This window comes from Micropterus salmoides, unplaced genomic scaffold (genome assembly GCF_014851395.1).
Source record: "Micropterus salmoides isolate LMB-PRFRI ecotype aquatic unplaced genomic scaffold, ASM1485139v1 Ms_hic_scaffold_16, whole genome shotgun sequence".
Lineage (NCBI taxonomy): Eukaryota > Metazoa > Chordata > Actinopteri > Centrarchiformes > Centrarchidae > Micropterus > Micropterus salmoides.
Genome location: NW_024040707.1, coordinates 11,532,133 through 11,559,242, shown reverse-complemented (window position 1 = coordinate 11,559,242; position 27,110 = coordinate 11,532,133). Strand labels below are relative to the sequence as shown.

The 27,110-nt window shown below is 40.6% G+C and overlaps 1 protein-coding gene across 3 annotated transcripts in view; it reads right to left on the bottom strand.

The window, feature by feature from the left end:
• The window catches only part of scube3 (signal peptide, CUB domain, EGF-like 3), a 72,539-nt gene continuing 45,429 nt past the window's right edge, over positions 1-27,110 (bottom strand). The window contains exons 7-23 of one of the 3 annotated variants that reach the window (XM_038722106.1): positions 24,932-24,997; positions 19,270-19,386; positions 17,342-17,464; positions 13,505-13,621; positions 9,593-9,715; positions 9,348-9,464; positions 9,162-9,257; positions 8,898-9,014; positions 6,392-6,553; positions 6,041-6,244; positions 5,426-5,587; positions 5,170-5,337; positions 4,923-5,084; positions 4,648-4,845; positions 4,367-4,519; positions 3,207-3,286; positions 1-2,880 (exon numbers count right to left, since the gene is read on the bottom strand). In XM_038722106.1, coding sequence (XP_038578034.1) covers positions 2,728-2,880; positions 3,207-3,286; positions 4,367-4,519; positions 4,648-4,845; positions 4,923-5,084; positions 5,170-5,337; positions 5,426-5,587; positions 6,041-6,244; positions 6,392-6,553; positions 8,898-9,014; positions 9,162-9,257; positions 9,348-9,464; positions 9,593-9,715; positions 13,505-13,621; positions 17,342-17,464; positions 19,270-19,386; positions 24,932-24,997 — 2,318 coding nt within the window. In that variant the 3' untranslated portion in view covers positions 1-2,727. The remainder of the gene's footprint in view (positions 2,881-3,206; positions 3,287-4,366; positions 4,520-4,647; positions 4,846-4,922; positions 5,085-5,169; positions 5,338-5,425; positions 5,588-6,040; positions 6,245-6,391; positions 6,554-8,897; positions 9,015-9,161; positions 9,258-9,347; positions 9,465-9,592; positions 9,716-13,504; positions 13,622-17,341; positions 17,465-19,269; positions 19,387-24,931; positions 24,998-27,110) is intronic. The other 2 variants (XM_038722107.1, XM_038722108.1) reach the window with 2 other exon arrangements.

The window sequence follows — 27,110 nt, the reverse complement described above, 5'->3', positions numbered from 1 at the left end:
TGAAGTACAGTATTGTTTATTTCGATAAGTGTTTTGGGCAGTAACAAGTACAAACTTGTTTCATTCACCTCTGTACATAGTTGTTTTTGTTATGTTTTTTAATTTTTTTTTTTTTACAGTTGATAATGTTATGTGTATCATCTCTATAGACTAACGGTGAGTGAGCATTTCATGAACAAACAAGCTACAAGAAAATAACACCAATTCCATTCATTTAAAAAGACAATACAAAATCCAGACATTTCTTTACATGAGCAATAACAATTCAAGTGCAAATATCATTATCAACTCTATGATACATCATAGCAAACTCTTGTTAAAAGGCAACAAAAAAAAAGATTTGCAGGAAAGAAGCCGATTCTGGTGGGAGAGGGGAATGACGGGATGTGGGCCGAGTGAGCACAATCTGGTGCTGCTTGTTGGCACCTAGTAGGCCTACATACAGGCCTAGATATTAGAGACCAGATCTGGTAATCGGTGGCTAAAGTTAGCAAGATGTGTAGGATTTTCAAACTGAAAACTTCATGACTTGGCCCAGCATCACCCTACAGTTTGTCAGTGTGTGTGGTCAAAATCCCTTTTGTGTCATCCTAAAGTTTGGGTACATTAAATACCGTTTGGTAAAATGATATGAAGTGTACCATCTCACTTATTTTTATTTACATGAGCGGAGTTAAAACATACTCCCTGACAAATTTATTTGATATCAGAGAGCAGGAAATTTGACTGCAGTGTGTGACTTTAAAGGAATAGTCCCGAGATTTGGGAAATTCTTATTCACTTTCTTGCAGAGTCCTTCCAGTCGTCACTGTGAAGTTACCAGGCAACAGGCTCCAGGAAGTCACTTCACTGCCAAGAAATAGTGCAACACATAACCCCCCACCCACCAGTTTTAGTACTGATTAAACAAATGAGATGTAATGTGTTAATTAGTGAGCTTTATAGGTGCTCTAAACTGTCTCATGGCTGTAGCTTCATATTTACTGTAAATACATGAGTGCAATCAATCTATCAAACTCATGTAACTCTCGGCAAGAAAACAAATAAATGTATTTCCGAAAATGTCAACTATTCCTTTCCTAACATCCTAACATCAAGCGAAGTTCGAGTTTTACACAGCTTAAATTATTTTACCCTGTTTTGGTTGCTGTTTTGAAATCACAATGTATATTTTCTACACACCAAATACTCAGTTTATATTTTTTATTTATTTATTATTTATTTTTTGACAGACTCTATTTTTTAGTATTTCTCTGACTATGAGAAACATCTTCTGCCCGTAATGACTGATAAATATTTATTACAGTGAGTCTCAACAAGACTGCAGCCTAAAACACATTTCACAAGCTTTGTTGGGGGTCACGGAAGGGTGTAACCAAAATAAGGTGTGTTATTTTCATTCATTGCACTTTGGACTACAAAAGGTAGGATGACACCTTCAAAATTTTAGTGCACAAAACAAAGTGACCCGTCTTTGGAAGAGCTGTCTTCATTGGGACAGAATAAAATGTGAGGGCTGGACGAAAGGCTGGGCACTGGGTGTCTTTGGATTTGAGACGGGCGGGACATCAAAAGTGATTTTGGGGGTCCTGCGTGAGAAAATTAGGATCAAAGAATTCAACCCTCGTCTAATTTATTTTCATTATTTACAAGATTGAAATAAACAAGCGATAAAACTGGTAGTCCACAGACAGGCAATATGAGATTATCAACTTATTGTGTGTACGAACTAAAGCAACTCAGATGTGGAGCTTCCTTTTTGTTTGAAACCTATAGACTATTAGTGTGTAGAGTAAATCAGAAAGACAATATGAGATTGAAGAATTAAAGTGACCTTTTAAAAAGAAGCAGCAAACATAATGTCCCTTAAAGACATTTCTCTCTATCTCTCTCTCAGAGACATTGTTCCACTAGACATCACATGATCTTCTGTGGCTCTCACAATTGTTAGTTTGTTATTCATCTCCCAAATGTCCACTATGTTCCTGGAATGATAAACCAACTTTTTTGTATTTGCTTTAAGTTGGCTTTAAAAAAAAAATAGAGCAACAGAAATTATCTGAAGGTTGGAAAATGCCAGTACAGTCTAGACAGACAGAACAAAACATAGATTAACTGTTTTAACAGTAAAATCCTTGGAAAATGCTCTAAGAGCTCAAATATAGTAAGGCTTTGAATGACATGGAACGCAGCTGCGACATGAATATAACAACTGCTCCTCCTTGAGGACAGCAACACAGAGACTGAAGATGGGACCAGGGTTACACAACACTTACACAACACTTACAGTCATACTTAATGGTAGGAGTTGGAGCTGGAACTCAGACCGCTCATTTAAGTAAATACAACAACAAGCTCAAACCGCGAGCACAAAACGTCACTCCTACTGTCTGAAATAGGCGTTTCTATTGTTTTCTATGGCTTCATTGCTCAACACAATAGAAACCAAACCCACTCACATACTCTACATCCCCACTAAATGCTTGAGCTCGGGATTGCAGACCTGTGCTGAATGGAAGCTGACAAAAAATCTAAAACACAAACGATTTCAGTATTTCTCAGGTCTGCATAGTGTTTATTGTCAAAGCCTATGGAAATTAAGAGGGGGTAAACATACTAGTATGTTTTATGTTCATCAGTCTTATGAGAGTTGCGGGATGTGGCCTGTAAGATGGAGGGGGACGTCAGGGGGTCATGATCCGGTGCTTCAGCAGCTGTGTGATCTTTTTACTTGTATGGTCGCAGGAAAGCAGAGACTTTGCTGCTTATGAGACGTATGAAGGAGCGAGGAAGCATCTCGTTGGACTCCCGAGTGGTGTACTTAAAATAGTTGTTTGGGTGAGCCAGCACATCAAAAAGAGTCTTAATCAGTTTTTTATCCTGTAGGGAAGAACAGACAGCTTTACACAACTCTACACTTTTTAACACATTTTTTCATCATAAATAATTGTTTGTATTGCTTTTGAAGCTATTACACAATGCTGGAAAACAAATACCACACCCACCATATGACAACATTAACAAATGTTTTCAGTATTAATGTGGCGTCTGACTCATACAAGTGCTAATGTTTGTTAGCAACAACTTTGTTTAGCCCAACAACACCTTTTTAAAGTACAGCTTAGTGCTTAACTGAATCACCACTCCCAGGTGGTACCAACAATAAATGAAGCCAAAAATAAAAAAGAAGAAGTATAACTGCTAACCTTGAGGATTTCTTGATGGTTTTCTGAGGCATAGAGTCTTCCATCTCGCACTATGTCCTCTACGAGCTGTTCATAGTCCTCTGAATTGATGAAACAAGTATACAAAAAAAGTTAGGCAATAAAATAATAATACAAACACATGACCAAAAAAAAATGCTGATAAACTTCCTTTGAGTTTCAGCAGCAACAACTCTTTCCAGAACCAGTGTCCCTGTTACTCTACGGCAGGTAAACCAGTTGTCACAGGGGCTATTTCTTTGGTACAGGGTCTGCAACCTGCTACACTTTTTTATATTTACATGTTTCTATCAATGCTGTAGGCCTAGAGTCATCTAGAAGTATTTAACAGTAAAAACATGTAGCATATACTTTGAATAAAAAATTTACACTTAATAACATTTTGTTATCATGCTACATCCTGGAGCCTGGCGCTAAACTCTTTAGCTTTGTCTTGAGTGGGTAGCCCGTTTTCCTGAGATAGCTCAAAAATCCAGGACTTGTATAGTTTAATAAATGTACCAAAACATTTCATTGGAAATGCAAAGTTACATAAAGTAGCCAAAAAATCATAAATAGCCTATAGGCCTGCCCAGCCACCCTGTGGTAAAACATATGAATGAATATATGAAAGAGGTCATTTAGAACTATTAGTAATGTTGATAAGTTAATTAGACTAATAGGCTGTGGTCCCTGCATTTAAGTTATAATTGCATAGTTTCTCCACCAGAGAGCACTGACTTATTTTGTATCTGTCAAGTGTGCCATTGAGTAGATCTGACTATATTTCTGACTTTCTGAATCATAGGAGTCGGAGTGCAGCCTGAAATCTTCTGTTAGGTCTCCATTAGCACTTCTCAAGTCAAGGCTAAAAACCAGGAGGAGACCAGGCCACTGCCCCTATACTCTGGAACGACCTGCCAGAGGAGATAAGGCAAGCTTGCTTTTTATCTTTATTTAAATCTCTCCTCACATCATTCATCTATACACATCATTTTAGAACTGGATTTTCTGTTTCATTCTGAGCTTCTACTGCATTTGTTCTTTTTATTTTAATCTATTAAACTATTCCCTATTTTAATTGTAATAATCTGCATCACAAAAAAAATCTGTATCGCTTCCATTGTATTGGGGTGAAGGTATAAAATGAGTGTGCCACATACCATCATAAGTAACATAGGGGATCTGAAAGCCCCTGGCGCTGTTGGCCTCGTTGGACTTGAAGTTAATCCAGAGACGTCTGGAGCGAGCTGTGAAGGCGATAGGCCGCTCGTATGTCTGACATGTCTCGTAGGTGGTGATGGATGTAGCTGACCCTTGCAGGGGCACAGAAAGGACAATGGTGACTAATCAGGTTTTCAGAACTGCTCCTAGTATGGAGCAATTATATACAGTATAAACACTAAATTCCACTGAAACAACAACCGGAAAGAGAGACACTCACAGTTCTTCCTCATAACCAGCACATCGCCACACTCGTCCTCCGAGGGCAGGAAAATCTCCGGCACAACGATTAGGATCTTGCGCTTGCTGGGTGGGTTGATGTTCCAAATACACTCCACATTAGCGGGGTAATTACCGGGATAGTTAGGTGACTCAATGTAACCCATGAATTCACCCATCTCACCACCACATTGCCTGTCTAGGCACACACAAACAAAACAAATTAGTTTCCAGCTCCTGTTTGCGAAATCTGAAAAAAGTCATTTTAATACTCACTCTTGCACTGTGAGACACTTGTGGCACCATCAAAATCAGTGGTGGTGTTCCCAGGGCAGGAAATACAGTAGTTCTGCCTGAACTCTGTCTGATACGTCCCTACTGGGCAGCGGATACACCGGTGTACTGTGGTGTTGTAGTAATGACCTGGAGAACACTGAACTGCAGGGTAGAAATGAAGATACACATTAAGTGGGGAGGGTTTTGCGTTTTTGAGTATATTTTCCTGGGAAGAGCACAAGCTGACCTTTGACTTCACAATCATGGAAGGAGCTGGCACCCTCCCGCTTGGTGCTCAGTCCTCCCCCACAGGGGAAGCACAGTGTCCGTCCCAAATCTGGTTGGTAGGCGCCCTGAGGGCACGGCTGACAAGGTTTGAACCCATCGCTGGAGAAGTACCCCGTTGGACATTGGCCTGGATTTGATTTGTAGAACACGGAGAGAAGGTTTACTAAAGAGACCAGAAATGTTTGTTCAGCGTCGTCTCTGGGATGTTAAACTACCTGCACAGGAGGAGATGTTTCGTGCCCCCACAGGCCCATGGCCATCACTGCCAGGGCAGAGGTCACAGGCCAGCTGCCCCTCCTTCTCCTGGAAAGTGCCTGGCGGACATTGGACACAGCGCTCCTGCTCACCATGGTAGTAAGACCCCGACAAGCATCTGACTAAGAGAATATCCACAACAGCTCCGGTCAGAGATGACACACTTTAAAGTTACAAAAAATTTATATATAAAAGCAAACCTTGAACTTAATTTTCATGGTCCATGCACAGGTACCCAGTAAACTTAAAGTGGCCACTGAGTGGATATTTATCAGGTACACTGGTACAATCCAATGCAATCCAATACTAACAGCTCTGCGACAAATTCTACATTTAGGAAGCTCATAGAGTTCAGTTTTTGTTGACGTCAAATTCATTGTATGTTTATTACATACACCCCTCTGAACACAATGAACCATCAACAACAATGACCTCACTGCTAAAACTTAACATAATTGAATTAACACCTCTATGACAAACAATAATGAAATGTAGACTTTACTGAAGAACAGTTGTATTGGACTGCATTAGACTGTACAGGTGTGGCTAGCTCTGGTCTAGATCACCGGTCTTACCACAACGGCCGCTGTCCCTCTCCCAGCCCGGGCCACAGTTCTCCTGATTGGGAGAAGCCTGGGGAAGTTTTTGGGCCACCTCGTATTCCAAACCGGCAACTCTTATCAGGAAGCGTTCCTGGTTGATGGACTTTTTCAGAGCCTTGATATATGTCTTGACCTGCTTCTCCATGCGCTGTCTGAGGCAGCTGAGATTGCAACTCCCTGGTAAATAAAACATACTGTGTTTCAGTCACAAGCACACAGAAGATTGCACATTAGGTTGCATGCTTTGACTAATGATAAATAATCAGTTGGCTGTACAGTAAAGTTCAACACAGACAGGAACTTGTTTTAAATGATATGACTGACCTGTGGTGTCTCCAGGTTTAACCTCAGCTTCCAGCTCCAAAGTGATGCGTGTTACCTCTTTGTTGGCTGGGTTGCGAGCACGCCGCCCTTTCGCTTTCTTAGAGGAGTCACATTTGAGGTTGACAAATGTCACGAGGCAGTTGCTGCAGGGCTGCCCGCCGCCTGTGGATGACACAACATCACAATGTCTGTGTTAATAGCCTAGGCTTTTATTTGCTTAAATCACTGAACTCACCCTGTCTATATTTGGGACAGGCGTCTACATGGGACAGGCCTTTAATTCCTGAATGAATAATACTTTGTTCATTGTTTCCGTAATATGAACTAAATGATTTTATTGTGGAGAACAAGGGCGATTCTACGATCAGACCTTTAGGGGTGCTCAGACCCCCCCCAACTATTTAGCTTAAATACTTGATGCTGTAATATATGTGAGGGGAGTCGGGGGGTCCTCCCCCAGAAGATCTTGAGCATTAAACTGGTAATTTCCTGCATTGTGGAGACATTTTCTGCCCCAATTTATGGTGGAAATGTCTGTTTTTATATGAGGGAAAACTATATTGCATTGCCTGTTTTCTTATTGTGCAAATAAACCTTTCTCAAAGCATTTTGATTTTTTGGTTAACATTTCTTGGTGCAAGCTATTTTTCAGAACATTTTAACAAATGCTTTCAAAAACTGATGTGGACAAAATCAGCCATTTCAAAATGTGTTCGGGACATGTCCCCAGCGTCCCCAGTGTAAATGACCCCTATGGCGTCAGTGGACCAGTTAGGGTCAGACAGTAGTGTGGAGCTGTGTGCTCCTTCAGAGGAGGGAGGGTGTTAAAAAGGTTTCGCTAATTTAAGTGCTCAGTTTTGTGTTTTCAGTTAAATTGTTACACGCTTGCTTTCTCTTTTAAGGAAGTAGTTTTCTGTTGCTGATTGAGTTTAATTTGTCAGTATTATTTAATAGTTGAAAAAATCTTTATTTTGGTTGCACAGAATCTGTAGAGTATAAATTATTTCTATTAGCATAACACTCTAACATTAAATTAAAACTAATTTCTTAGCTAGCCTACTGTTAGCAGCAGCCTACTGTTAGAACCATAATAAGATTACTTTTCTTATTTTACATTTACTCATTTTCCCAGTAACTAGTAGTGTAACAGATTACTATTTCCAAAACATTATTACAGTTACTAATCCAAGTAAGGCTGCGGTACTGAGTTACTGAATGCACCATCCTTGGTGTGAATGCGTATCTGGGTGGCAGGTCAGCTGCACTGGACCTGATGTTATTCAAGTCAGCTCTCAACCAACAAGCTAAAGTAAAGTAAAAGGAAGAATGGAGAACGAGGGAGATAAATATTCTTTTGCCCCCTTCTCTGTTGCACTTCTCACACAAACCTGGCAAAAGCTTTTGGATTGAACTCGCCCCAGATGGAAAGTAACTCCTTTGATCAGCGCCGTTGAGCCAATCAGAATTCAGCAAACACAAGGATCAGTCCAAGTTGGGAGGGGCCGCTCGACCCCTCAATATTGAAAGTATTAGTTTGGCCCAGACTGACAGACACACAAACAGCGTTCGGCTGCAGCTGACCAGTCGGCCAGCGCGGTCGCGGTCTGCGGACTGGAGCGAGAGTTTTAAAGTTTTAACCGAGCTCTGTCTCTACATCACAGTAACAACTTTATGTCCCTTGACTGCTTGGAGGGTAGCTAGTGTTTGGAAGGGAGAGGAGAGGTGTGTGCTGCAGCTCAGTGTTTTTCCACCTGTTTTTGAGGGCGTCTCAGACTAGTCGCTCAGCGAGCATTATGACACGTATTTACTTGTGACATCACAAGAAAGGGAAGTAAAGGCAGGACTACAAACAAGCTGTTTTCACGCAGTTCAGAGCAGAGTTTTCTGTGGGAGATGTGAACTCCCTTTGGGGTGGACTTTGGGCTTTTTCACTTTGCAAACCTAGTACATGCACAAAAAAGAGGGGAAAAGCCTAAAACCATAATACCATCTCTTTAAGAGGTTTTATACATCCACAAAACTTCTATAAAAACACGACCAGGCTTCTAATTCAGACCAAGGCTTATTTGTCAAAACGTGCACACTAGGCCAGGATAAGGGACAGCCGTCTAATTGGGATTAGGCTTTTAATTAAATTTTCAGTAGTGATAATGGGGCTACAACTAATCACTGTTTTTATAATTGATTCATCAGACTAATTGTTTTGTCTATAAAATGTCTGAAAATTGTGAAAATGTAATATGGCAGAACCAAATCCAAAAATCATCTAAAAATCCAAACCTAATATCACCAAGAACAACAATCCTCACATGTGAGTCGTTAGCAACAGTGGATGCATTTTTGCTTTAGAAATGAATAAAGTGACTAACCCATTATTAAAAAAGGTTTCCGCTAAAATTTCTTTCGATCAACTAACCAATAATTGACTAATTGTTTCAGTAAATCCCTTTAAATTTATAAATATGACAGCACATGTGTAAAGCAGCACACACAGATTAAGGCTGACCTGGTCCAAGTGTCCGTCCTCTGTCCTCTGTCCTGCCGGTAAGCTTCGGGTGCAGGTGACATTTGGCGTTTTTAATCTTGAAAGAAGCCGTCTGCTTCACTGGAGGGGCCAAAGTCTCTACAGACAAACACAGCACAGTGGGTAGGAGCACACCGCAACATATCACATGCTGCCACAGCAAAGACAGACTGTCTGTGCAGCTGTGACTGACATGACTGGATTGTTGAAAAGTATTTGATTATAGGAATCTGGAGGGCAGCGAACCTATGCAGCTCTGACTGCTGCTGGAGTTAAGCCTGGCAGGGGACTTGCCTCTGAAGATGGGGATACCACAGCTGACTGAGTAGCTGCTGTCAGACTCTGAAAAAGGTCATGCACATTTGAAAATGTTTCAAACTGTGAACTAAAAACGACTTCTGTTTGGTGTGTTGTAATTGCACTCTGACATACCTGCCAGATAGTGAGCCTTAGAGGCACAGGTAAGGGAGCAGCTCTCTTTCTTGCCTGTCTTGCTACAGGTCAGAGTGGCCTTTGGTGCTACAAGTCCAGGAAGACATTTCACCAGCTCTGAGGGGAAAAGAAAACCCACACAGATTCACACATTGTTGACTAAGAAAGCTGAAAGAGTGAGAGAAAGCCTGTGCTTTGAGCGTGTGTCAATGATTTAGCCACAGGGGGGCAGTGTTGCTACATACCAACACAGTCTTTCCTGTTCCAGTGCAGCTTGTACCCTGGTGGACAGGTACACTCGTAGCTCCCCAGAGTGTTGATGCAGCCGTATTTACAACCACCACGATTTATACTGCATTCATCAATATCTGTGAATAAATATATAGACATTGAGTGGACATGCATATGTATCAATAAAAGGACCTGTGCACACCTACCCTGTCTGATTTTTAAGACTAAAACAGAGAAAAACATGAGGGACGAAAAGGTTTTTTTGTTAGATAACATCAGAAACACAGAGAAACAATGTCGTCAACAGGCAAAAAGATCTGGAGACAATTTTGTTGAATAAAATGAAGGAGAGAAACTGGCCAATTAAAGAGCAGAGCTGTGAATGAGGAGGTCCTGAGAGGTCAGTAAACTTCATCCTGTCAGAGAGTCACATTCAAGGAAGATGAATGTGTTGGCATGTAAACAGAAGTGATTCCTCGGTTTGATGTTGCCACATTCAATTTCATGGTCAAAACGTCTTTGCTCTTCAGTGAGGAAGACTTGCGGAGAGCCGTAAATTATAATCACCTTTTCAAACACATGCTGAGCTAAAACCACTAAAAGCATCCGGGACCCAGATGCAGGCTGGCCGCCACTGACGCCAGACAGAAAATGAGTTTAGTGAGTCGAGCTGAGGATGCGGACAAGCGGTGGAGACACCGGGAGAGAGACTGAGATAATGGCAGTGATTGATGATCCAGCCTGCTGATATGAAATGCTCTTCCATGTCTCATTCAATTATTCACGCTGAATAAAGACAGTTTGCATGCCTCTACACTCCCTGAAGACGATGATGACTTCATCAACAGTGCTCTGCCGATGTGTAGCCAGAGCTGCTTGGAAATGTTGTGAGAGATGGCCTGCTTATCCTCCGCATCAAAGCACTCAATTTAAAAAGGACAAAGAAGTCTAATGAATATCTGATGGAAGCGGAGCTCATCTGCCAGCAACTGTTGTTCTGACTTCTTTGTTCCTCCCATACTTGAAATGTAACCAAATACATGTATTCTGACCTTTCTCAAGATCTTTAATCTTTTTTTTTCTTTGCGTGCTCTCACAGAAGAGAGCAGAGATGAGTCAAAGGAAAGGACAGGACAAAAAAAAACAACAAAATTGACATTTACACTCAACAATTGCTTTGTGTAATGGAGAGGAATGTGGAGATGGGTTGGGGAGTTTGTGGAAATGTTGCCATATTTAAATTCTAATCGCTTCTGTGTGCTTATTCATAAACAGCAGCAACTCCCAGTCTAAACAACATCGTAATGTGAGGAATTCTCCCAAAGCACTATCTGGACAGCCCTTTCTGTATTTTACCAATTAACTTTCACTATACTGTCTTTTTCTTAGGTCTATGTATACATAGAATTATCCGTACCAGAAGAAAGCATTTATGTTCAGGTCAGTGCCGGTTGAATCAAACATGGTAAATTAAAAAATACATCACAAAGTATTTAGTCACAACTGCTCTGAGTTTATTTTCTTACCAGATAAGCAAAAATGAGTGGATTGTTTTGCTAGCTGAGAAGGAGAATGGCTGGATATACTCTCACTTGGGAGGAATGTTGACAGGCCTCGGCACAATGCTTGACAGCGGGTCACTGACCTAATTGGGTTTGTTTAGGGTGAGTCTATTGTTAAACACTGAGCACAGCTTTCTGGATTGTTTGGCAGCTATATTTCAGTTGATAAACCTCATAGGGAATAACATAACCTTGGTTATGGCCGGGAGTGAGAAAGTACAACAAGGAGCAGCATAAATCTCTGGGGTTACCTAACAGTTCCGACAGAGCCGATGAAAAGCGAGGGGAAATCATTCATCACCGGCTCTCTCAATGGTTACACAGAGTCATTTACGCCTGACCATCTTCTCTCCTCACAGCAGCTCAGTGTGGTATGATCACAGTCCATCATGTGAGTGAAAGACTTATAAATCCTATTCTGGTGCTTTTATTACCTGAACTAACAGCTAATACCGCTGCCTACGTGTAGAATGGAGCCCATGAACCTATTAGACTCATTTGAAAACAAAGTTTGTGGAATTCTAACCATACATACAGGGGGTGGATGAAATAAAAGCAGCCTCTTACAATATAATACATTCAGTGACATTACAACCATCTTTCCAACTTAGTGTCAACAAAGCATTAAATAAGCTTCAAAAAGATGGTATTTATTGCAGCATGACTTCAACAAATTGCATAAGATGTCCTCTTATTTTGTCCACCTCCGGTATGTGGCTCTTGCATTATAAGAAACCATTTTTAAAAGACTTTTTCAAGGCATTTTCATCTTTAGACTGTGACAGTAGAGATATAGACAGGAAACATGGGGAAAAGGAGAGGTACAACGTGTAACAAAGGTTCTCAGATGGGCATGCACAAAGCGCACTGTTGTTTGTGCAAACCAGATGAGCCCATACATCTACACGTTACTGCTCTCTAGTCGCAGTAACATTCCTTCTTCTACATTCTGTTGCAACATTCCTGATCAGTAGACCTGTCAAACTACAAAAAAAAACCCCAGAACAAATCAGTGCGAAGCTATGTATTTCAAGTACATATGCTGTCTCTCTCGGTCTCTCGTACAACTACTGTGAGGCCCTGAGGCGCTGGAGACAGCAGCAGATTCTAACTGGTGATACACACTCTATCAAAGGGACGAAGCAACACCCTGATGTGCTCTGGCGGGCCTCTTGCTACCTGCCAGGCAGATCTAACACACCCCCACACACCTCCTCCTGACACCAAAGGCTGTTCCACACCAGAGTACAGTAGGTACCTGTACCTAATGTGTGATGGACACGGTCATATCCGCCTTGAAGAACCATAACTACGTTTTTTCATGTCCATTAAATCCAGCACAAATTGTCAACATTTTACATTACTGCCAAGTGTAGCGCAAGATTGATTTCCTGCCTTCAAGGCAGCCACCTGTTTCAGCTCATTTCAGTCCATTTGAAAATCAACTTGCAGAGACTCAAAACTTAGTTATTGTATCAGAAGCTACATGAAGGGGCTTTTACATGTTTTTATTCTTTAATGATTCTGTGGCATCCAGAAAACAATGAAAATGAAAAAACGGTGAAAACAATAATGTTTTTTTAAGGAATGGCTTGCTGTTAGGAAGGCAACTCCTAAGTCTCAGAGTTAAAATGGCTCTTTTTTTTTTAAAGAGCCACTGGATTTACTTTCAAGATCTTTTTAGTTGAATAATAAAATAGATTTTTATACAGTAGCTACTGTACTAAAGCAGCAATGCTAACATGCTGATGTTTAGCAGGTATAATGTTCATCATGTTCACCATCTTAGTTTATGTTCTTTACATGAGTTAAATGATTAAAGTGTGTTTTAAGATGACTGTGAAAAAACTGTTAATCTTAATGGATTCTGGTGGGCTGTAGCACTCATTTGTTTTGGTATGAGATGCTGGTGTTCTAGTGCAGAGGTGGGGTGGGGCTATTGGGCTACAAGAGGCTCTGTGCTGACTCGTTAAACCCTGGAGCTATCTGCGGTACCACCAGATCCACCTAAAAACTGCAACACATACTGCAGTGCATTGCTTATACGGCCCCGTCGCTGTACCGTCACAGGACACTGTGGTCTCAAAGAAGTTATAATAAACCCATCAATCTTAGGTTTCTTAAGTAGGCTCTAACTAAATTTTTAACTGTAGAATATAGAAACCTGTCTGATACCTAGGTCACAGGGCAACAGTCAGCCATATCAAGTATCTTCGAGAGATGGTATTGTCTAGTGTAGTCAGGTTTTTCCTGCTAAACATAAGGCAACTATTGGTGTTTAGGTGTGTGAAGCAGAGCAAGAGTGATGGACAGGAGATCCACATCAAAAGAATAGGAGTAAGGGAAGCAGGCATGCTGGCTCACCTCCACAGTGTGCCAGGCCGTAGAGCACGTAGCCTTTATGACAGAGGCACTGGAAACTACCAGCAGAGTTGACACAAAAGTGGTCACAGGCCCGGTCAAAAGAGCACTCATCAATGTCTGTCAATAGATAGAAAGACTGTTAGAGACTTTTCAAACAGTTCAACAAATTACAACAGCACATTTTCCAGTTTTCCTCTTGTTTACTGTATTGTATTCATTGCTTGTCATGAATTGCAAAAAAAAGAGAACATCTTTTGAAAGGAAGACATCTTCTGTTTGGGACTTGGTATGGCAGTTGACCTCCTGAAGTCATGCGATTTTCCATTTCAATGCACTGGAATGGAATAGTATTTTTGAAATAACAAGCGACCACAGTAGGAGTTGAAAGAAAGTCTGCTCTGCTCCTGATAATAGGAGCCATTTTTATCCATACCATAAATGACCCAGTATAGCTAGAAACCCCATAATCTGACTTCTCAAGCTTTTCTTCTTCTGACATCATGTGTATATCAATTGTGCAAAAATAATCACCAATCATTGTAGTATTTTTATAAATATGTCAGATGCAGATATGAAGAATCCTGCTTTCAGTGTCTTTTGTCCTTCTAACCCTGGGAGCCTCAACCACCTGCAAATCCACATTGCAACAGCTACTTCCTGCCAGCCAGGAGCCTCTGTGTCTTATCTTTTTGAGTTTTTCTGCTCTCTTACACGAACATCCTGATAAGTTGCTTAAATGTCATGGGCTAATAAACACTAGAAGGTTTGATACATGGAGCTACAGGAGATGGATGACATTTGGTTTTATTATGATCAAGGTTTCCTTTAATGTCAGTAATAATCTGTGTCAAACCCAGAAGAAAGGTTTCCAGCATTTTGCCAGGAATATCATGCTTTTATCCACTATATCTGAACCTCCTCTGGGTTGTGAGGCAGCGCCAGCCACCATCAAACAGATGACACAGGTATTTCAAGGCAATTACAGGAGTTCAGTTAAATAATGGGTTACCTTAAAGAAAGCAAGAAGACAGACAGACAAATGTCTGCACAAATCTTGCATAGTTGCACAGAACAGCACAAAATATTCAAGCTGGGCATAATCCTTCATGTACAATAGAGCTGAACTCAAACAATGAAGACAGTCATTGAGGTTAGTAGTTGGCAGGCGTGTTGTGCGAGCATCAAGAAGATGAAAATGTGCTGAGATTAAAAGCTTATTAAGTGATCCGATTACTTTGGAGGAGATCCATAGGTTGATGTTTAACAGTTTCAAAATCCCCTAAATGTTTAATCATAGTACAAATAAAAGATGAAAAACCTTTACAAGAACAAACTCAAAGTCCTCACTGTTGGTCCCTTGTGGTGGCAGATTCATAACAGCAGTGCTAGATGAGAGCAGTATGGGCTTGCACATGCTGTATGAGGCATTGCAAAAGTGATTGTTTTCGGCATATTACACACTTGTAAGTGAACAGTCTAAAACCCTCTGGGAATTAGGCGTGGTGACCGAGTTTACCCTAAAAAATGTTGCAATCGGTAAAGCCAGAAGCTTCATTACATCATTTTGTGTTGTGCCATGCTACAGAATAGATGTGTGAAGACATCTGGGACTCCTTCAACCCTTATTTACCAGGCAGTTAAGATGAAGTATGCAGCGGGTGGGCAAGACTGCATCATGAGGTGATGTACGTGCAGGGGACCATGGGAAGATAAAATGAGAACAGTGATATCACTTATGCTGGAAAATACAGAGTTTCCATCAATTATTCCTTCTCTTTGCTCTCTGTTAATCTGCCCCCCCACTGCACCAGACTGATCCTGGTGTCAGGACTCAATTCATCACTTTAACTTCCACTTGTGCTCAATATAAAATTCTAGGGAGGCAAACGAGGATGACTGAACCTAAGAAAAGGTCACTATTGTTTATACAGAACAGATAAAAGCTTTATCAAAGATGTTCCCTCTGGAGAAAACATGTCATCTGATGAACATCTCCCTGAGTGCCCTCATATGGATTAGGAGTGAGAAGGAGATGAGAAGGAGACTTTGGAGGGTGTTGAGGGTGGAGGAATGCTGACAGGGGCTCAGCAGACATGCCTCATCCTGATTCATGGGCCAAGGTCCACTGGCAGCAGGGAAACACCATGACTATTTAAACCAAGATAAACCCATAGTTCAGTTTACACATCTCAACACCTCGTGGAAACAGCAAACTTCTATTTAAGTGTTACTGAACACCACAACCCACCGCCAAGCATTTAATAACAAAACTGTAGTACTTTACCATGGTACAGTTCACACTTAAGCTTCTTAATCTGTCGGTTCTGGTTTAATGCTCAAAAGAGGGATGCACGATGGGGCATTCCACAGATTTAAAGCAAAAGATCAGCCTATGAGAAAACAGATGTATAATGTCTTCTGTGGCTCTGGAGGAGTTTTGTCAACTCTAAGAAAGTAACCCTAATGAATTCTTGGTGGTGAAATCAGGGTTATCTCAAGCTGGGCGTGAATACCTTAACAGTCTCAGAATAAGTACAGAAATTATAAAAAGAATAAAAATAAATTGGTTAACTTCTGGTTAAAATAGTCAGGTTCTCTTAATTTGTTCAGTATTAAACATCGCAGCAGTTTTCATTTGGGTTTTGAATGTTTATTTATATTACTTTTCTCTCTACAAGTAAGCCTAGGACCTTTAATGCCATTGTTGTCCTGCCTTGTTTGTAAATTCATGAATCAATAAAGACAAAGAGATTTGGAAGTGCAATACTAAATCCTTGGAGTGTCTCTTTAATTACATATTTACATCCTAACACAAGGGGTAAGAATCAGAATCTACTTTTATTTTGCCCTGCTCGTGTTCCACAGTTGAGAAAAATGAAAAGAATCAGGGGACAGGATAAAGAGCAGACAGGTGACTCAGTAGTGTGCGGTGTGTGAGAGCCTGGCAACACCTCACTCAAGAGGAGGTGAGCTTTATCACAACCCTTCTCTCCAGACAAAACACACAGCACCAAACAAGGACAACACTGTTCCAAAGTTGCCCCTGTGCACCCACACAACACATGGCTGAGTTGGTTAAGGCATGGTGCCACAGGCAACAAGCTGTGATTTGCATTCCTACATGCACAGGCCACATTTTCTCAGTTATCTGTGTTATTTGGACAAAATAAACTTTGCGTTGTTCTGCTTCAAATAATGAGAGAATGACAAAATAGATTGGAAGTGACAAGAAAGTGGCTGAAAAGCAGCGACACAGTGTATACTTTCATTGACCACATAAGATGTTTATGGACTGTGTACAGAGTGGTGTGATTCAGTGCCGCAATACTAAACCCACGGCATGACATTGATGTGTAACAGGCTGGATATTGATTGACCACATCAATAAAGAAGAGAATTAAAAAATAGCATGTCATCTGTTTTTCCACTCAGAGAGAGGCCTAGATCGGCTCCGCAGTTCTAGCTTGCCTGTCTTCTTTCACCAGATGTTTCTGTAGTGGCATGATTCATCCGAGAATCAGGGGTTTTAGAGTTGGACCTCTAATTTCCCACACCTGTGTTCAGCGATGGCAAACTCTTCTGCTGCTAGTCCTCCCTGCCCCTGCTGAGCGATGGCTACCACCAAATATAACAGACAAACAAGCCAGAGAGGCTAGGTTTGGCTTCTCTGAAGGCTGGAGTGGCCTTTTTTGTGCCACTAGCAGGACATTTTTGGTTTATCATTCTTGATAATCAATGCAAAAATCTATAACAAAGAAAGTGATAAGGACATGGCTTTCGGGTGGTGGAAAATTTGTTTTATCCAAGAGGCAATAGATAGTCAAAAGAGCTACATACCTTGACAAGTTCTCTCGTTGGTCAACAGCTTGTAGCCTTTCTTGCAGCTGCACTCAAAGCTGCCCACTGTGTTCCGGCACACGTGATCACACCCCCCATTGTTAAGGCGGCACTCATCAATATCTATGAACATAAATTCAAGTACAGTGGATACATCAAATAAACCTTCACAAAAGAAAGAGAGAAAATTAAGCTTAAACCTTTTTTGGCCACTTGAAGGCAGTAGAAACCAGACACAACACTGATATATTTTTTTTTTAGCAAACTTTCTTTTGCTTATTTAAACATCCTGCAGTTATGGAGTGACATTATCATTAATTTGCAGTTGTGTTTCTGACCACCTGGCGAAGTCCAAAATTCATTGTCTTTTTGTTCTGTTTTTGATCTCCACCAACTCCTGAGAAAAGTCTCTAGCTTATAAATGCTCCAGTTTGTTCCCCAGCTAGTCCCTAACTTTGTCCGTCGTTTAGTGGTGGGCGGTTAGCGTACAGTAGGCTTTTGAGCTTTTTAGCTGAAAACACCTGCCTAAACTAAAACAGTGGGTTTGAGATGGGATAAGCAAAACAATGAGCTGAAAGATGCTAAACCGCTCCGTAGAGCTGAGGGAAACTGCAGAGTTGGGTCATAATTGTCTGGAAGTTGACCCCTCGGACATACAAGCAATTATGTCATCCATTGTTAATATAAATATATTGATTATTGCAGCCTAATTTTTTATCCTAAAAGTTAAATCTGAACAGAGATGTGGAGGTAAGAACAAAGGCAGAACTATTCAAAATAGGATGAGTGTTTGGTCATACTGCCATGACCGTCTTGCAGAAACTGGAAATTAGCTTCAGGGATTTCCTTACTTGCCTTCAGAAGGACTAAAATCAGTTTCCGTATGGCTGTAATGGGATACAGCTCTCACACACTAAAGCCTCCTGACAGTGAGGACTCGAAATCATCATTGTCCATCTTCCTCCGATTACCCTGCTCTTTACTTCTGAAGCCAATGCCCAATCGATATATCATGTGTTCATCTATGCCTTTGATTGTGCACTGCCTTGGCAAGTTTGGCAACGGCTCTGATTAATTCTGAATCATCGTCACAAATGAGGCATCTGTCTCTTGAGGGAGTCTTCATCATCTGGTTGAAATAAATGCATCAGAAAATGGGATAAAATAATCCCTTCCTTGCTCCATCTTTGTCTCCGTTCTTCAGAAGTGCATGGCCTGCAGCAAGACCCTGTCTTCTTGTGCCAGAGCTGCCTGGATTTGTTTTCCTCTCGTTTCCTCTGAAACCAAACTAATATAAGCCAATGTACTTTTATCAGAGTTGTTGGTGTAACATTCCGAACAATAGAAGGCTGACAGATTTCTATCCTCACTTTTCTGGATACACAGATTGTCCTCATTCTCTCCAAAGTTGTGTACACTCTGAATGTCAGTAGCACCTTTGTTTTCAAAGTCTCCTTATAAAATTCTCATTTTTTCCCTAAAGTTTGGAATTGATTTTATTAGACATAATATAAATTAAAAAAACTTGCTACAGTATGCAGGTTGCTTGAGATGAGGATGCTCTGCCATAACTCAGAAAGCTGGATGATGGTAATGTAGTGGAAAAACTGTCAAGAAAACTGGTGGCATGAAAATATTACTCAAAAATATGCAGCTGAAAAGCAGAAAGTAGTGTAAGATTGGTGGCACTGGTAAGGATGCAGACATTGTAAGAGCACTTGTGGGTGCAAAACAAAGGTAGTGTAGTCTATAAAGAGAAGATCAGGTTGAAAAGGGTGCTAAAAGGTGGGGGCGGTCGTAAATAGCTTGATAATTATTCCTGTGAGCTCGATGTGGAGAAAATAGCTCCAATGTGCCTGGCAACATGACAAGCTGGAGATTAATTTAGCGACAGCTGGACAGGTGCAGTTATAATGCTGATGCTTTACCTTTGCAGGTCTTGCGGTCCGGCTGCAGAGTGAAGCCAACAGGACAGCTGCAGCGCACTCCTGTCACTGAATCATGACATGTGCTATCGCAGCCGCCATTGTTCACTGCACAGGTCTCTGCAGGGAAACAAGCACTCACAGTCAGACGAACTCCCTGGAAAAATACACTGTAGATGCTGTTTTGACCTACTTATTTCTCCCCATCAAAACAGCATACATGCATACTGGTATTATAGTAACAATAGGAAGGCACACTTATATTCAGCATTCATTTTTTGTGTCAAACAGGAGCAAGAAATAGGAAGCAGAGCAAGCGTTCAGGTCTCAGTAGCACATAGGAATGAAGAGGAAACAAGAATAGAGAACAGATTCATAAAGGCAGCAGCTGGATGATATTAACAGAGAGGGAATTGAGGAGATGCTTGTGAATAATGAAAAGAGACAGTCATTATTAGGAAATATAACAACCCACACAGCTGAATACAGGGCTTCACATGTTTTATCTAAGTGTGTGCATGTTTGCTTGTCTTTGGTCAAGGAGAATTACAACATCTAAAAGTCCTTTGTACTATTGGGCATCTGTCTCCCCTCGATCACAAGGGCAGAGGTTTGACTTCCAGACAGATACGGACAAAACCACCACTTTTTCCTGGTTTTGACAAAACCTTCCAGGCATTTTGGGGATAAAAAAGCAATTTCAGCTACCTGGTCCCTGTGTTGGCTTGACTGATTTGAAAAAGGGAGGTAGTCAGTCAAGACAAGATAGCGGAGGTCTCTTCTCTAGACAGTGACAAATTTCACTGAGACTTTCATTTTAAGCAACAGTACAGAAGAAATTTGTTCTCACATAAGGGAGACAGTTGTGTGCCTTAATAGTTTTTGGCAGCTTTACAGAAAGTCTCACACGCTTCTGAACAGAAAACAAATAAAAAAACACTTTTGCGACCTGGAACAATCACTTTAACTTGCTGTAAGGCAAGTGGTCATCCACACAGCTCATCACTTCTCTCTAATGGGCTGTAGGATACTGGCTGGCAGCTCTTCTAAAAAAGGAGCCAGCCAAGCTGGGCGAGTCGAAGTCTTCACACTGGCAAGGAGATGGCACCTCACACGTGGCACTAAAGAGGGAATGCAGCTGCACTGGGTTTTTTTTTATAGAGAACCAGGATCCCTTTGGGGAAACACCTAATCCTCTTCACTTAAATCTAAAACTGCACTGCCTGCAGCAGCCATAATGAAACTTTCTAAAGCTCTTTCTCCAAATAAAAAGCTCAACTGTAGACTGGAATTATGTATCAAAGCAAAACAGGTGCTTACAGTGATGTAATTTTACATTTTATAGCTGTTTCATTGACAGCAGCTCAAAACACTTCAGTGGATGTTGTTGCTAAAGGCGAAACATGATGCATCAATATACTTGGATAAATTTCAGGTATATATTAAAACACAGGGGGGTTAATAATAAATAAGAAAAACACTTGAAAATAATTAAGTAAATATTGCAATCCCTATTATAAAACTTTGCAGTATTTGTGACCCCCTTCAAACCCTACTGTACAGTCTCTCTCCCTTGGTTTCAACCTCTGGCCACTGCTTCCCTTTGTCGGTACAGTTTGGGCTATATAAATAAAAAAAATACTTGACTTGATTATGTACATTTTGAAAGAATAAATAATATTTTTTAATCAATTATAATTGAAGAGTTGAATTTATAATCAATAAATGCACCTTTGTTATATATCAATACACAGGGATTTTACAGCCTTACTTGGTCTGGTATGATTGGTGGTTGAGGTAGCTAATGTTAGCTAACTTTATAAAGAGATCGCTTCAGTCAGGTTGAGGACTCTTGCTACCTGTCACACGCAACGTTTTAGCATTTACAACATAATTGCCAGTGGACACAAGTAGCAGTTAAGCAAAAGTTACATAGTTCAGAGCTGAAATCCTTTTTTGTGAGGTGTTTTCATTATTTTGTCTACTCTCTGTAGTTGGCAGAACATAGTGGTTATGCCTTTGATCCTTTGCAGGAGAATGAGACCTTATGACGGTGTATTGGGCAGAGGGTAAGGTTGGGCCTCCAGTTATTACCACAGTCCCAACCCAGGTTTGAGAGTATAGCGCTGTGGGTACACATAATTGCAAAGTGTGAGCAGAGACAGTTGGCAGACAAGATGATAAGACAGTGTCAGGACATGCCTCCAAAATGCTTAGTCAGGCAGCCATCTCACCAAACTGTAATGATCATGTGTTAAGAGAGCAAAGAAATATTTCTGACATTATGGTTTTGTGAAGACAGGGGAGAGACACACACTCTGGTATGTGTGTGGGTTTGTGTGTTTTGGATGCACACCAGCCACATCTACAGAGAACCATGTTAGGACCCGCAATTACAGTAACAGTGGGCAGACTTTTGTAAATGTTCCAATGTGATGTGAAGGGTGTTTGGTCTAATGCTGAGCCTCTACAGTATATGTTTCATACAGAGAAGCTCAGACCGTGTACATAATAGTTTAACAGAAGCCACAGGGTTTCTAGCTGCAGCACTTCTTGGCTTACATCATAACTGTTGACAAGCAGCCTCAATGCAACTTGTCATCTATGGGATTATTTTCCTATCTTTATTCAAGAGTCTTTCAATTTGAGAGTATGATTTATTGATTTCACGTTCAGACTTTGTAATGCTCTCCCTCAAAACTCTGCCGCACTCCAACAGCCCCTGCTTGCGCTTAGATCTGCTCTGCTTCTGCTCGAACTGTGTGCTTGAACTCAGGGATATTGTTGCTTGCAGAGATTTTCTGCGCTCCAGCTTCAGCCATTCTCTTCACACCCAGCCTGCTTCTGTCCGTGAAACATTTACTCTGCTCTCTGAACCCTGTCAAAATTCCCACACCAACAGAATGCCAGGTACAATTGTTGACCAATAAAATAGTCCCTGCCTTGTTTACTTCTTAGAGCGATCCGTACAGGAGGTTACTCCTACACCGGCTTCATCCACTCCTGCCCTACACGGCTTTATTAAATACTTTCCTTGCTTTCTTTACACACTTTGGAATAAAAGGACAGTTATTACATATACCAATGCCTATAGTTTTTAATATAATAGCTAAATAATGTATAATAGTAGCCGTATAGATCACCGGCCTCCCATCAGGGTGCTGGAGTAGAAAACAACGTCACCTAATAATAATAATAATAATAATAATAATAATAAAAATAATAATGAGGTAGATATGGTACACTACACCTAGCAATCTATTAGTTGGGGCATTTTTCCAGTGTAATTGCACAAAAAAAATCTGAGAGCAGAGCAGAAATCTGAGAGCAAATCTCTGCAAGCAGCAATATATGGGAGTTCAAACACACATTCCGAGCAGAAGCAGAGCAGATCTGGGCAGGGTTAATCATGCTCTCAAATTGAAAGACCACACTCTTGAATAAAGATAGGAAAATAATCCCATAGCCATCAGCCATTTATGACGACTGCAAACAAAATACGTTAACAGGGAGTGGACAAAATTCACAAAACGTTCCTTGAGTGTTGATCACAAGGAATAGAATAGCTTTGGTCAAAAAAGAGAAAATACTGTGTGTTCTTGACCAAACAGCAAGCATGCAGCTGGAGAAGAAAAAGGACTATAGAACTGAAGTGAATGCTCTCTCAATAACGTAAACATCACAATAAGAAAGTAAAACCACTGAGAACAGTTTGTTAAGGTCCTCTAGAGGTACCACAAAGCTGGTTTCAGTATGGTACAGGAATACAGGAAATCAGGAATAAATTTGATAAATTAGGATGCAAAATGTGTCTCTTGTGCCCAATGTTTCTATTTCTGAGAAAAAAACTGAAACTAGGACACAAAATCTAAACCTAAAATGGGTCAGACTGTTACATCGTAGCATGTGGGAAACTCAGTGTACATACAGTAGTAACAACTAGTAACTTAAAACACTATTGCTGCATTTCTTACCTTGAACAGGCTACTCCTCTGAGAACAAGCCTCCTCCCTGAATCTCTTACATGGTATAATTAAATCGTAAATCCCTTTGATGTTTTAAGGTTTGATACTCGTACATTTATGAGTTTATTTTTCCAGGTATCTTTGCCATATATACTAAAACACAGCTCATCCAGAAAATTGGGCTTCAGTGATATTATCAAAATGCAAAAAGTTTCTTTAGTAAATTCTCTCCTCCACTCACCCCCAAATGTGCTCCATTGTTCATTTTACTGCAAATGTAGTGAAACAAATTACTTTTGGCCACAAAATAGAAGAAGAAACTGGACTGGAATAACATGGATATATTCCCTCGAACTGATTATTTTCACCATTTTAGGACACAAGAAAACGAAAAGGCAAGTTTAGAGGGATTCTGTGTTTTATCTTTTGTATGTAAGCAGCCCTGAATCATGGACACATTGTTGGCTCCCTCTCCAAAAGCTAATAGGCCATGATGATGGAGTTTAGGCACACCATGGCGGAGTGTTTGAAACAGCGCAAGCTTAATTTCACTCATTTCAGTCATATCAAAACACAAATAAAACCAGAGTCTTTGGTCTGCGTCTGAAAAGGCATCACAGTTAAATTGATGGTGTTTTGGATGTTTAACAAAGGCTACTTGCACTTATGCTAATGCATCCTTATTCAGTAGATCAATCAAACTGCAGTGGTGGAAGAAATATTCAGATCGTTTACTTAATTAAAAGTTCTGGTGGATAAATGTGAAAATCCTGCATTCAAAATCTTATTTATGTACAGACTTATTACAGGCCACATGTAAAGTAAGTTTAAAGCAAGTAAAAAAACCTCTAGACTAGATTAATATTGATGAATCAATGTATACTTAGCCTTTTACAGTTAGGTAGTTCAGTTGAGTGGTTCCCAACCTAGGGGTCGGGTCCCTCCAGAGGGTCATAACATAAAACTGAGGGGGTTGTGATAATGATGTGGGGTTACTAAAAAAAAAAAAGATCTGTTTTATGGGCTTTGAGTTTGGTCTTTTTTTGTGAAAAATTTGATAATTTCACCTCTTTTTGGTCCTCAAACAATTATTTAAATTATCTAAAATGTGTCAAGGGGCCCCAAGTAGAGTGCTTGATTGTAAGGGGTCATACGCCAAAAAGGTTGGGGGCCACTGGTGTCATTTTTAGTCATTTATTGCTATTATATTTGTCTTAATCAGCTTTAAGATAAATGTACAATATTTGCCTCTGAATTGTTGTGGAGTATAAAGTAGCATGAAATGGAAATACTTACGTACCTCAAAACTGTACTTAAGTACAGTACTTGAGTAAATTTACTTAGTTCCAATGCTGTCAAACTGACTACTAGCAGGAAGATGATTTTGATAAGAAAAATCTTTCTATTTGACAATATTAGATTCAATATATCTCTAAGTCATATTGCTATTCGGAGGCTCCCTGTTTGCAGCTGTGTTTTGGAAAAAGGTGTGGTTTGACATGGGCAGTGGTTATTATTGAGAGGGCATTCACAGAAGGAACAGGAAGGTGGGGGGAGGGGGGGGGTCACAGGTCAAGGGTCAGAAGGATGATGCCCCTGTGGGGAGGGGAAGGGCCTGATCAGTGTCTGCTAAGTTAGCTTCCTCTACTCCCCAAACCCACAGACCCCCAGAGAGAGGAGTCAGAGGAACACATATTTACCATTGGGGAACGGCTGTGGGGTTCCCTTGGGCTGGACACTCCTCTCCCCTGCATGCATGCGCACACCCACACACACGCACACATTGTAAAAACACCAGTTTAGTTCTCTGTTCACTTGAACCACCCAGCATTTGATGCATGTGATATATAAATCATGACCATGTGACAAGAACTAATCTGATGTGGTATACTGTATATCAACCTTACTCCTACAGCCCCATGATACCTTGCATGAATTATGGGCGTGACTTCCAGGTGTCTTTTCTTAGAGCTTTTTGCGAAATAAATGATGTGGAAACACAACCTGTGGATAATGGGATCATACCTCTGCCTTTTACTACCAAGGGATATGTGGACGACATGAACAAGTTGCCTTTGGTAATGTACAGTAGCATATTTAGCTTGCTGAATTGATTCCGTTACTGACAGTGGATTGATAATCGACCAACAGTAATCAAGTCAGCCACTGAAATGAAGTGTAACAAACCCATGTGTATTTTGAATGCAGACATAGTAGACATAGTAGCAGCAGACAAGCCAGCTGTTTTGGATTAGTCTTCCTTTGGTAGATGATGGAAACTGTACCATTGCTGACAGGAATAATCCCTTTTCATTTTTGGTTTATGTTGGACAAATTGTTTTTTAAACCACAAAGTTACTTTAGCTTGACAGATGGTGCAGCCGCAAACAGCACAATGTGTCCCTGAACTCTGTAACACTTAAGCTAACGCTCAACTAACTTAGTTTGTTATAGCTCCCTGAGGTCATTTCTTCGGGTTGTCCTCCATTCAGGTAGTAGAAGCTACATGGTATGGTTATGGTTACCCTGACAGGTTGTGTTACCACATCATTTATTTCCCAAAAAGCTCCAACAAAAAAGAAGACACCTGTAGCGTACCGCTATCTCTCGCAGACATCAGTTCAGTAACAGGAATAACTGTAGGTTGCATCCAGAATTCATTGGGCTTGGAATAAGGTGGATAGCATGGACGAGAGGGGATCATCCCTATTGAATTAAACAAATGTCCATTTATGCCCACAGGAGGCGATAATGACATAAGAGAATGACATCGTGTGGTTGCAAAAGAAAAGACTGGGCAACAACTGGTAACAACTGATCAAACAGCAGTGATTATTATCCAGATACTAAGAACAAACTGATGATGACAGATTCTCGTCTAAAATGGAAAGAGTGACATCTCAAGGCAAAAGTGTTACCTCGCAACATGCAGTCATGCAAATAAATAATCCACACATTGCAGACAAAGTGCAGTTTTGTTGTTTGTGTGTGAGATGAGGTTTTGGCTAGTTAGTATGAGCGCTGCGAGCCTCGACAGAGTGGTGGTTAGTGCTGCAAGCTGAAAGACAGGGACAGCCAGATTCATGTCTGCTTTTTATGTTGTCTTTTACGGTCAGATCATTTCAGAATTAATGTTGTTAGGCTGTTATGTCAAGTCGCTAAGCACTGTCAGTGGCCCAGCTGTAAAATTTATGTGCTGTCACTAAAAAACGATTTCAGCATTTGTCTGGTTTTGTTTTTACCTCTAATTAATGTCAAATTATGGCTTTTAATTGATGGACTTTTAATTCAACAAATTCTACAAGCCTAATTTGCCAAGTGAGTCCCATTATTACAGTATTTTTAGCTCTATACCACACTCATGATACAGCTGGGGTGACGTACTGGGCCTTTAAGCACATCGACAAAACAGAAAAAGGTAAAAGGCCTTTTGAGGGATGTTTTTAAAATTTTAGAAAGAACTACAGTGTTTATCCCTACACTATTTCAGTTATATTTCAAACAACATTTCCTCAGTATATTTATAATTATTATATTACTTCAATCCTTGTAATTAAAGCATATACCGTCTGAATTGCTCCTTCTGATGTGCCAGTGGAGGGAGCAGACGTTCAACTCTGGCAGTAACAGGTCAACACCCCAAAACATGCAGAGTTCACATTGACTGCCAAAGTTCGACCAACATGTCCCACACTGTGAACACTGTGAGATACATCAGAATATGCCAGCATGGATGCACAGACCACCCGAAATGAGAGCACAGTGTGTTTGTTAGGGCCATATGCATGTAGAATACATATGTTTACATGCATGTCATGCATGGATGTACTGTATGTTTGTGTGGTTGTTTGTTTAGCTTTCTGTTTGTATTATAAAATG